The following is a 12,121-nucleotide window of genomic DNA, read 5'->3' as shown; positions in this document are numbered from 1 at the left end:
CCATTTTTAATGGTTTTAGTGGTTAAAAGTGTATGGTTTGTAATGTTTTAATGGTATTTGTAGTGGAAACCATTTGAATTTCCGGGATGGTATCTATTTTTTTTTTTCTTCAGCTAAATTTTTTTAGCTTTATTGTTCCACTGAAGAAGAAAAAAAAAGTCACCTATCTTGGATGGTTTGATGGGTGAGTAGCTTAAATCAACTATTAACTAGCTGCTTGTTAGCATGCATATTACTATTGGCTGTTTATTAGTACTTATTGAGCATTTATTAATGCCTTATTCTGCACGGCCATAGTTTAGATCCCTTAACCCTATACCATACCTAAACTTAACAACTACCATGCTAACTATTAATAAACATCAAATTAGGCGTTTACTGAGGGTAAACTCTTAATTAATAGTGATTATGTGTTCCCTTTTCTAAAGTGTTACCACCGTTATATTGTATTTACTTGCTTGAAAAACATTCCAGAAAACACTGCTAACCCTTACCAAAAAGAAGTATACTTCAAGTTTATTTTATTAAGTGTACTTAAGTAAAGTTCAAGCATATTTTTAAGTATACTTTACGTAGCAAGTATACAAATATCAGTGTACTAGTAATATACTTGTAAGTGTACTATTTCAGTACACCTTGGGACTAGGCCCATTTTCTAGTATATAAAAGTATACTTTTAAGTATACTTTAAGTATAACACTAGTAAACTTTGAGTACACAACTAGTTTACATCTATGCTTTTAGTTTGTACTGCAACTATACTAAACGCTGCAAGTATACTTGTAAGTTTTCTTTAAGTGAATTTTACATTATGCTGTAAGCATACTACTATGTCCCTATTTAGGTATTAATTTGTATATTTTGTAATATGAATATCTGAACATACAAAACATCAAAAGAAAGAACATCTACTTGTAAACAAAATCATGTTATTCTAGCTTCATGCATTCTTTGTCATAAACACTTGAATGTTTCATAAATAAGGAAAAAAACAAAAAACAAACAACATTTTGAACACAATGCTGAAAAAAGACTTTGTTTGATTCAGAATGATAATCAAAACGTAGATGAAGTCCATCAACAGCCCAAAGCTTGACAATCATTCATTCACCTCTTCATGGGTCACATTTTATTCCATAAGGCTAGTTTTAATGCTTTTTTATGTCTGATGATCATGTTAGATTACATGTGAAACCATCTGTTGTTTCAGTTTCTTTTTCGCTTGTTGTTTTGGAAATTCTGTACAGAAGATGTGTACTAGCGCCCCCTACCGTATAACAATAAAAACATGGATTCTCTGAGCTCAAATATATTTCAACTTCAAGTTTCTAAGTTCTAAGTATATTTTTAGGTATATTTCTGAGAAGTACTTAAAAAGTAGACTGAAAGTATGCTTACCTATTTTTAGTTTAAAAGAAGTATTCTAATAGCACACTTGAATAAACTTATTTTTCATAAGGGAATAGGGATAGGAGTAAACAATTTTGTCTACATTTTAAAGCATTTAAGTGAGAACAAAACTGGAAGAGAAATGATTTGGAGATAAAACATGAGTAGTGCATTCCAGTGAATTATTAATGGGATATTTCTTTTCACGTCATGACACGTTAGGCTAAAATACCAAGCGTTACGTTACTGTCCTGACGTCTAAAATTAGAACATAGAACATTTACAGCTCATTCAGTCAAACTGACAGATAAGGATTATTTGTAGCTCAACTTTATGATTTAAAATGATGTGTTTTAAGTCATTCTGAGTGGCGCTTGCCCAAACCAGAAGTGCCTCCCTTAGTGACTCAGTGGATGTTCACAAGCTATTTAAAGCAAGTCCAATTTGTTACCCTATTTAGTGTACTAGTTGTGTCAGTAACCACGTTACTCACCCGAGGGCATCATCAACATCTTATCAAAACACATGCTGCCATAGTTTTTTTTAGTGAAAACATATGCCACCCATTTGATTAGCTCCTCCACAACACACCTCTAAATGCAGACGTTCCCGTACAAGCTGTAATGTTTTCCAAGAACATTAAAATGAAAAGGATTCAGAGAAAGGAGGCTGTTTAAACCAAGCGTGACATTTATTAAACTTTTTTTTGTATTGACAAACAGGTATGATGTTGGAATCATTTAGGCATAACAGACTGAAGAGCCACACAAAAAGGAACGTTTGAGAGATAGTTGGAGACAGTGAGGACAGTGGACCAATGGCAGGAAACACCTGCGTGGGTTTTAATTTAAAAAAGAACGACGTTGAAATAAAATTGGCATTATGTTGTATCCTCATTTGAAGTGTTCTGATCATCTGAAGAAAAGGAAGAAGAAAAAAAAAATCAACAATTGACACTAATAATAATAAGTGCACATGCATCAAGATGAGACTCAGAACTTTACAGAGTTTGAATTAAACATTTAATGCTGAATGCACAACTCAATAAATAAAGCATTCAAGAAAAAGTGGAAAAAGGGTGGTTTGTCATACCTGTTCAGCCAGCCATGATGTGCTTTACAAAAGCTGTTGGGAAAACAGAAAAAAAAAATCAAAATCAGTATTTTGTTCTAATGCATTTTTAGTTTATACTATTCTGAGCCCAATTTTCTGATTTGAACAAAGTCATTTATGCATAGTTGTTTTAGTTTTGTAAGGTGAAAGAACTTAGACACATCCAAAGTCATATGTAATAGTAGATGAGACAACATTGCCATCTAGAGGTAAACAGCACAATCGCATTCTGATTAGAGATCCAGTATTCTGTTCTCATTATCACTTACACTCCATAGACACGAACTGTGATGTTATCAGTCTAGTGTTGACAGATGTTCATTTATAAGGTAGCACATAATAGTGGACATGCTGACACTGAATGAAACAGCTGAACAGCAGGTGATGGAGGTGTAAAAGCGTGTACAAACTCACCTTCGTAGTTTATACAGCCGTTTGCATCCTCCTGCCCAGCCATCAGCTGCTCAACCTCATCTTCCTTCATCTTCTCACCTACGGAGAAGACATGAGCACATATTCTCAATAGGGTTTCACAGCGCTATACATGAAAGCAGGACAGGCTTCTCATGACCATTGTGTAATTATAAAGTGTCATTTTGTCATCTTGTCTTTGGAGTTGCTGGTCTGATGCCAATGTATTCCTTGAGTTGAGAAATATCCACATTTGTAATTATGGGCTGTTTGCTTTATACTAATTTATATTAAAACAGTAGTGCTATCTGTTGTTTACACTAAGAATTGTTTATTATATTATATTATGCTTAATATATCATATGTAGAAGACCTCCGGCCAAAACCATGATTTTGAGGAATTAAAAATGTTTAATAATTATTATTTGATTCAATAAAAATATTGGAATTATCTTGTTTTAAGGGGGAAAAAATTGCTATAGCCAAGGGATATTATAGTTAACTAAATCTGTACTAGAACTAAAACTGTAAACTGTAAGCTGTAAACATAAAAAATGTAAATAAAAATATTAACTCAAATAAAGTAAAATATAAACTGAAATATATTTATTTCAGCTAGGTTCCAAGGTAACATTTCTCTTTTTAATTTAGTGTTTTAATGACTAAAACTAAAATAAAATGTAAAAAATGTAAAAAAAAAAAAAAACTGATTCAAAACTATAATGGTATCTCAGTGATACAGTAAGAGAACCCAGTGTTAAGGCTAAAAAGGTACTTCCAAAAATTTACTACAGGAATTTGTGTATGTGACAGAATATTAAATTAGTTTATACTTATTATTTTAAGATGATAAAGCTTACCCAGGGTAGCGAGGACGTGTCTGAGTTCAGCACCCATCACTGTTCCATTGCCCTCTTTGTCGAACACTCTCAGGCCCTCAACAAAGTCTTCAAAGGTGCCGCGGTCTTTGGCCTTGCAGATGTGTTGATGCATGGGCAGGAACTGATCAAAATCCAGCATCTTCACATTCATTTCTGCCAAAAAAAGACCCAAGATGAATCTCTGTGGCATGATCAGGCTGAACAGCCTGGCTCTTGGCATTTTAAAGTGGGCAGTCAGACATATGTTCCTTTCAGATTTATAGACCGTGGAAGTCTGATTGTGTCAGGTTCAGGGTCTCACCTTCAGCTTTGGGTTTGCCTAAGACGTGCATAACTTCAGCGTTGGTGGGGTTCTGACCCAATGCCCTGATCAGATCTCCACACTGAGCGTAGGTGATTTTCATCTCGTTGGTTGGCGTCCTGTCAAACAGTTGGAACGCATCCTTGAAATCTGCAAAGAAAAAGACAGTCGGACTTGAGTTTCTCACCTTCCAACAGACATAAACCCTCTACGCTGCCTGTGCTTTAGATCACTGGTGGTTTGAAGTCTCTGTTAGATCTCTGTCCTGGAAATATGGTGTTGAGTTTTTTTTCTATTTCATTCCTTCACTTTTTGCCAAACTCAAAACTATGCGAATGATCTGCTGTGGTGACCCCCCCGTTAAGTTAGCTTCTTCTGCTGAACACAGAAGATATTTTGAAGAACCAAAAAGTTGACGGTAGCCACGGACTTCCATAATGTGGAAAAAAATACTTGGTTACTAACGTTGTTCAAAACTAACAGCATTTGTATAATCTTAGAACTGTACATTTGGATCTGATAACAGACCACTCTTAACTGTAATGTAAAAACATTAATTTCTGCATAAGCTGCTTTGATATGATATTTATCATGAAAAGTGCTATACAAATAAATGTAAATTAAATTGAAAGAGAGGGTGCAAAATCATTGTTAGACAATGATTTTTGATATATGCTGTAATAATAAATTGCACTATTTTCTTGGCTACGGAATTTAAAGGTATCCATAAAATAATATTTAAAAGCTAATTTTGCATAAGACATTAGGAACAGTTTTTCAAAAAAATAAATAAAACTTCTAAAAAATTCCTGATTTTTTTTTAAATCAAGCTTAAATGTAAAATTGTTAAATGTATAAAATGTATCTTTTTACCTTTTGTTTAGTTTTTTTTTTTTAACTGTAAATAACATAATAACAACAAAATGCTGAATTATATTATATTTATTTATTTATTTATTGGAGTATTAGCAATAACAGTTTAATTAACACAGGACTTTGCTTTACATGTACTTGTATTATGTTAAAATAATATTGAAATGCACATAAAAATCTGACTTACCCTCAATCTGCTCAGCAGTGAATTCAATCTGCCAAGAAAACAAAAAACAAAATCAGTTAATAAATAATCATGCAAAAATCTGAAGTTACCAACAATAAATTACCAACAAAACTATAATGGGATTACATGACTATGAATGCTCAGGTCTTATTTGTCCTCCAGGGCGTGACCCGTGCTCCGGACACACGCGGCTGTCAAATGTCTGGCCACTCACCAGGCTCTGGTTACTCAAACTCAATCCTGTTTGTCCTGTGACTCATTGTCCAAAAAAATTTATGAGCAACCTTGAGCCAGAGGGTGTGTGTGGCCCTGTGGGTGCACACCCGATACCCCTTTTGTCATTATAGCACAAACTATTACCAGCAGGCTTGGACAGTGATTGAAGGCTGCAAATGCACAACACTGACAAGATGCTTTTTATGGTCTTAGGAAATGGGGAAATGCCAAAAAACGGAACAGTTAGGCCTACTTAAAAAGATATTACAACCTAACCATGCAACTGCATTTTCGCAGGCATAACTTTGTATTTTGTCCATATAATTGACAAGATACTGATTTGTTAATGCATAATGCCCACTGAAACATCACAATGCCACTGGATGCAGGAAATTATAGTTACTGTAAATTATCATTCAAAGTACTCAGAGTTCATTAGAAATACTGTATCTGTTCTATGTTCTATGTGCTTGCTTTATGTCTTTAGAAATTGTGAATCTGTGACTGCTTCAGAATTAACTATACCGTACAGTTTGGGTGGTCCATTTTAGAGCAGCGCAATCAGAATCACATTGTGTGTGGCCTAAACCTCAATGGTTTGGAACATATATTATGGCTTCTCCCAACCCCAAAATTTCAGACTATGGAAACGGGGTGTAGAGTGGCAATGCTGACCACTGAAACGACTCAAAACAAACGTCAATTTTCCACCATTACACTAGGAAATCCAAATATTTCTTGACCTGCAAAAAACGGAAGGCTCGAAAAGTGATATGCCACCGGGTATTACTGATGATATGTTGTATTTATATGTTTCGTGTTTAAATATGCAGAACTTCTGCGAGTGCCTAAAACATTTGGATGTGGGAAAGACAGAATGCCGGATTCTCAGACAATAACAAAACAAACACTTACAATTGTTTAGTTCAAGGAAATGGCTTTTCAAATCAGTTCTGGGTTCTGCGTATTAAACAAATATGTATGCCAAGCAGTGACTGTGGAAGACAGAATTTTGTAGATGCTCAGCCAATAAATCTGCAGGTTGTCCTTTTGGACGCACTACACCCTCGACATCAAATGGTGCCTCTGATGTTGCTCAAAATAGCTCATGAACATCAATGAAAGCAGTAAGAGCATAGCAGTTGCCTGTGAGAAGGTAACGTATGTCATCAGGACATTCAATTGAGGAACTGATACCAAGATACTCTACATTCTTAAAAACAGAAGTTCTAAAACAGGGTTTTCGCAGTGATGCCATAGAAGAACCATTTTGGCTTCCTCAGAGAACCTTTTAGTGAGTAGTTCTAAAAAGAACCATTTTTCTTAGTGTGAAGAACAGCTGATATTCTAAAGTATTCTAAATTCTACAATATTGTGCAATGGAAAGATTCTATGGATGTTAAAGGTTCTAAATAACCATATATGCCAGTAAAGAATCTATCAAGAGAAAGTGTCTTAAAGTCTTTGGTCAGAAACATATTTACCAATAATAGGAAAACTGAAGGCTAGTAAGATTTGTTGTTCAGCGTAAACCAAATGGACCAGTGGTTACATAGATCTTACTCAGACTAGACACCATATTCAATTTGATAGAACTGAAATTTAAGTTTTAAGTCTCAAATGTTCACAACATTTCAACTGGAAGCTCTATTTCTAGTTTTTGTCATCCAAACGCTCCACATCTACGTATGTGACACTGCAAGCCACTGATGGTTTGCAGTCTCCCCTGACCAAGATCTATGTAAACGTATTTCAAGTCCATCTCTTGCTGTAGATCTCAACAACTTAGATGTTAGTACCTTGACTTCAGCTGGGTTAAACTCTGGCTCCTTGGGGGGCTCAGGCTCTGGGGGCTTGGGTGCAGCTGCTGGTTTGGGCTCTTCCTTCTTCTTGGGGGCCATGTTGATGGTTACGATGCAACACAGAGGGATGGAGACAGCACAGGGTCAGACACACTCTGGGTACAGGACTCCATGCTGCTGGAGGCCCCTTTATCCTCAGTCTGACAGGTATGCCCTGCCCCCTTTTGTCCAAGAAAGGTGTCAAATACAAAGAGGAACGCCGTAAAAGGACAGGGCCAATGGCTTCTATTTGAGACACATTGTCCCCTCACAACAGACGCTCTCGTCCATCTGTACTGGGCCGTAGGGGCTAAAGAGTTTGTTAATTTAGCTAGAAACTTGGGATTGTGGATTCTGGTCATTTTTACCGCCACAGTGACTCATTCAGAGTCAGACTTGGGGTCTTCATAATGCATGCCACATCTTTTCTGAATACAGTTTTCAGCTGTTCAGAGATAAATTGGAACAGCAGGGTGTACATTTCTCAAGTTCAGTAAAGAACCATTTTCTAAGAACCATTTTTACCGTGTGAAGGTCTTGATGTTATTTTTGGAGATTAAACAGTTCTTTACATTTATACGAACTAGTACATCTTTTATTATTCTACAGAACTTTAAATCTTCTATGGATTTAGTCTGCAAACCTTTTTATTTCTAACACTAATTTTCAAGAGTGTAGAGGCAAAATGATGTGCATTTCACAGCTGAATGTAAATAAGCAAAATATGGTGCTATAAGTGCAGGTTATTACTCATCAGTATTCATCTACAACATACAAAAGCTCTGAGGGATTTTCTGCCAATCAAAAAGTAATGGAAAAACTAATTTCTATAGCAAATAGAGCAGAACACTAATTAAAACCTAAATACATACATAAACGAATAACGTCAAAGAATTTTCCTGGGTCTTGCCAAAAATAAGTGGTATACTAGATATTTTCCTAGACATTCAGACTAGATTTAAATCTAAATTAGCTAAAGAAAACAGCCAATAAAAGAAACTGGTGTACCTGAGGAAATCTTCAGACCTCCAAATCAAAAAGAAAATAATATTTTGCATACAGAAAATGAAAACTATTTTGAGACCATTAGATTTTATTTGCAGTGTGACATTTTTTTTTTTTTTTTTTTATTTTATTTAGTAGGATTTTTTTTTTTTTTTTTTTTTTTTTTTTTTATTATTATAAAATTTCAATTGCCACAAAACTTGCAAAACTGCTAAATTCAAGTTATTTTTATTAAAGACTTTTAGGCATTTTTTGTACTTTTTTCATGCCAAAAATGATTTTAAGCTCTTACTGAAGTGAGTAATAATAACATTACAACACATTAAATTTTCATGGTCCTGATAGCTTCTTCTTCTTCTTTTTTTAATCCACCCACATGGACCAAACTGTATTAACTCTTAGATGATTTTTATGCATTTATGTATGTATATATGTATGTATTTCTTTCTTTCTTTCTTTCTTTTCTTTCTTTCTTTCTTTATTATACTATCATAGTAAGGTTTTCCCAGTGGAAAAAAAAAATATTGCTCAGAGGTTGCTTTTCCTAAGCTCAGAAGACTCCCTGATTTTCCCATTTTAGCATCAACAGTGCCTCCGAAGGTTTTGGTCACACTTTATTTTAAGATCCAGTTCCCACTATTATCAAACCATTAACTATAGCTTTTGCCTCAATAAACCATGGGAGATCTCTTTATTTTCTTGCTGTAATCTCATTTAAAACTTCATTTACTGAAACATTTGAACATTTTTTCCTCCTTTGTTCTTTCATTTTTTTTTCTTCACCTTTAATGGATAGGGCTGTAGGAGGAGAGACAGGAAACAATGGGAGAGGTGAGAGGAGACTCGTGGTGTCTGAGGAGCAGCTGTGCCACATGTCAGAGCACAGCCCGCATAACTAAGTGGGGATTGTCTTATACGTCACATTCAGATATCGAATTTGAGTCACACTTTCATCTGGGGACTAATTAACTAACTGTTAACAACAATTTGCCTCATTTAACTCCTAATTTGCTGCTTATTAATAATAAAGTAGTTGTTAAATTTTTGGTATGGGGTGGATTAAGGGATCTAGAATATGATCATGCAGAATGAGGCATTATTATGTGCTTTGTAATTACTAATAAACAGCCAATATGCTAGTAATATGCATGCTAATAAGCAACTATTTAATAGTGAGAACTGGTCTCCAAACTAAAGTGTTACCTAAATTTGTCTTTCCCTAAAACTTTATTTTTGGAGAAACATCTTAAATGATTGTTTTCCCGTAATATTAAAAACATTGAAACCGTGCTTTATAATACTGTGCATTTCAGATCAGTAGGTTGATAGATTAAATTCATCTCATCTTCATGTTGCAGCACACACTTCAAAGGGATAATAAATGTAAAAAGGGCAAGATATGTGCTTGCATTTAAATATAAGTCATGATTTCTTCATTATAATCATTGCATAAGTAATAACTGCCTGCACTAAAAGACCGTAATGATAATGATGAGAATGTATGCGACCTCTTTGATTGTTGGGTTGAGTGAGAATGAAATGGATGAGAAAACAAAAACACTGATCATGAAATTTAATGTCTATATTAAGAGTGAAATGATGTGGAAATAGGAGACGAAAGTTTTCATTTGATGTTCATTAAACTTCAGCTCCGTCTAAGAGAAACGTTTTAGATGTTGGAGAGATTCCTCTGGGTTATTCAAATTCGAAAAAGCTATTTTAGGTAAACTGTCTGTTTTGTGACAGTTAAAAGTGGATGCTTTTTGGTACCCCTGGAAATGTGCATTTCCAGTAAGCAATTCTGAAAAAGTTCTAGGGCAACGTCCTGGAGTTGTCCACTCTTCAGCCAAAAGACCACCAACAGTTCTTAAGAGATGCAAATGTGAGGGATCACAGCTGATTCAACTCAAGTGTTCAATGATAGTTTGACAAACAAGATCAGCTGTTAAGTGATTTGTTGTTGTTTCCACAAAGCAAACCTCAAGTGTTTCTTTTTGTACAAACAATTTGTTCTGCTTGATAACTAATAATCAATTAACTAATGTTATTGCCGTTTAATTTATAGGGACAGTAAACAGGATAGGAAACTATGAATGGTGAAAACATTGCACATGCATTCTGTATAAAATGTTGCAATTTACAGTAAATGCATCTTCAAAGCAGCAGCAATGCTCTACAGAAAATATAGAAATAACAGTAAAACTTTAATTTAAAGGCTTTATGCATAATGCATTATAAATATATTCATAATGTACACGTGCAAAAATATGCAAAGAGTTAAATGCATTATCATAAATGACGGTTTGTTTATCATGTTTCAATGCATTACACTTTCTAAAAGTGTATATAATGTAATATAACTGTTTATAACTGCAATTATTCATTACACCATAAAATGCATTTTAAGGTTGAGCATTTAATGTAAAAATTCTTAGAATAACACTACTTTAAAGGTTTTAAGGGAAAGAAAATGATAAATGATCAACCTGTTAGGTGCAGCTGAGGTATATATACATAAACACTAAATATGTAAATATGTCATTGTTTATAAGCTGAGAACATGTGTTGCTTTCTGATTAGATCATTCACTCTAATTTAAAGTTGTAACATCTAAATGAACACAATACAGCTGCTTGTTGTTAGGACATTATGTGCTGTAATGCGCCCTGCCGAATAAAAAAAGTGCCTCTCATTGTACAATGAGCATATAACCACAATTATAATAATTTTATGAATAAGGATCAATGTACTTCAAAAAAAAAAAAAAATGGCTTGAAGTGCTTTAGTATAGAAATTGACTGATTCTCAGAACCTCCAGAATAGCCATTTTTGACACTTCTGTGAACTTAATATGAAGTTCCCTTCCCAGCCAACCTGCCACAGATGGAAAGAACTGTGTGCCGGTCGTGGGTATAAATGGCTCCAGGTTTGCATAACAACACAAGCTGTGTAAAGACTATATCAGGTGTTCAGTGCTGAACGCATTTTAAACATGCCTGCCATGAGACCACAGAAGACAGGCCTGTAAACCATGCAAGATCTGTTTAGAAAGTTATTTTGGCAACGACCTGTTGTTCACTTGGTATGAACTCTGGGAGGAGTGCAGCTGAATTACAATGGCAATTGTCATTTGACCCTTTCTGAAGTGACCTTCATGTCTAAAAGCAGCTGCTTGGGATCAGCAAACAATTTACAAAGGCTGTTATGCAAAGACAGTGAAAAGCAGCATGCATGCAAGAGAGAACAGAAGCAATTAGAGTGACCAAAAGAGAATAGTAACATTTAATGCTACTCACTTCTAATCTGCAGTGATGGTTAAGCTGAAACAGCCTTTATGAATCTAACTCCCATGAAATGAAAAGGTCATTGTGTAGAGTCACATACTTTAGTTATAAAAAGCACATACGTATCAGAGGTCTCAGAGCTTTTCATTGTTCAAACTAATGATTTTCCAGCTCTATATAATTTCTTATGTTTTTAAAGCTCTCATTTATACACAGCTGAAATGTTTAAAATTATTACATTTTTGATCACAGACAAATTGGCTAGTCTATTTGTTAATGAGGGATTTGTGGACACATTAATGCTTGTAGATTTGTGGAGTAAATATTACAGTTTTTATTTTTTTTTTAATTTACTAATTGCCTCATAACTGTCCCCGAGTGGCATGTTGTTACTAGTTACTATTTTCTAAATGTAAATGTAAATGTACTTATTGTAATTAATGGCTTCATACTTCACTTTTCATTAAAACCTACCTGAATTGAGTGAAATCATTCAGTTGCATTCATAGTGTTGCTATTATGCCATATCTTCAATAAAAACATGGGAAATTACTTATGAAAATATTCATATGTCTGTATATATATCATATAATAAATGTACCTTTCATGAATCTCTTTTT

General features: G+C 34.4%; 1 protein-coding gene across 1 annotated transcript; it reads right to left on the bottom strand.

Moving 5' to 3' along the window:
- Positions 1-2,057: 2,057 nt before the first annotated feature.
- On the bottom strand, positions 2,058-7,351 carry myl13 (myosin, light chain 13). The gene is made up of 7 exons (XM_051095362.1): positions 7,171-7,351; positions 5,156-5,183; positions 4,096-4,245; positions 3,774-3,947; positions 2,917-2,994; positions 2,482-2,514; positions 2,058-2,304 (listed from the first exon to the last, which is right to left on the bottom strand). The coding sequence occupies exons 1-6, from the start codon at positions 7,270-7,272 to the stop codon at positions 2,486-2,488; spliced, it is 561 nt and encodes a 186-aa protein (XP_050951319.1). The 5' UTR covers positions 7,273-7,351; the 3' UTR covers positions 2,058-2,304; positions 2,482-2,485.
- Between the last annotated feature and the right edge of the window lie 4,770 nt (positions 7,352-12,121).

The sequence above is a fragment of the Labeo rohita genome, chromosome 2, assembly GCF_022985175.1.
Source record: "Labeo rohita strain BAU-BD-2019 chromosome 2, IGBB_LRoh.1.0, whole genome shotgun sequence".
NCBI lineage: Eukaryota > Metazoa > Chordata > Actinopteri > Cypriniformes > Cyprinidae > Labeo > Labeo rohita.
This window is presented reverse-complemented; position numbering and strand designations above follow the sequence as displayed.

What these genes read in the sequence shown, in the direction of transcription:
- myl13 (XM_051095362.1), bottom strand. Translation starts at nt 7,272, where the DNA reads ATGGCCCCCAAGAAGAAGGAAGAGCCCAAACCAGCAGCTGCACCCAAG. An exon ending in TTAACCCAGCTGAAGTCAAG is followed by an intron (nt 5,184 to 7,170) that starts GTACTAACATCT and finishes TTTTCTTGGCAG; the next exon opens with ATTGAATTCACTGCTGAGCA. An exon ending in ACACGTCCTCGCTACCCTGG is followed by an intron (nt 2,995 to 3,773) that starts GTAAGCTTTATC and finishes TCTTCTCCGTAG; the next exon opens with GTGAGAAGATGAAGGAAGAT.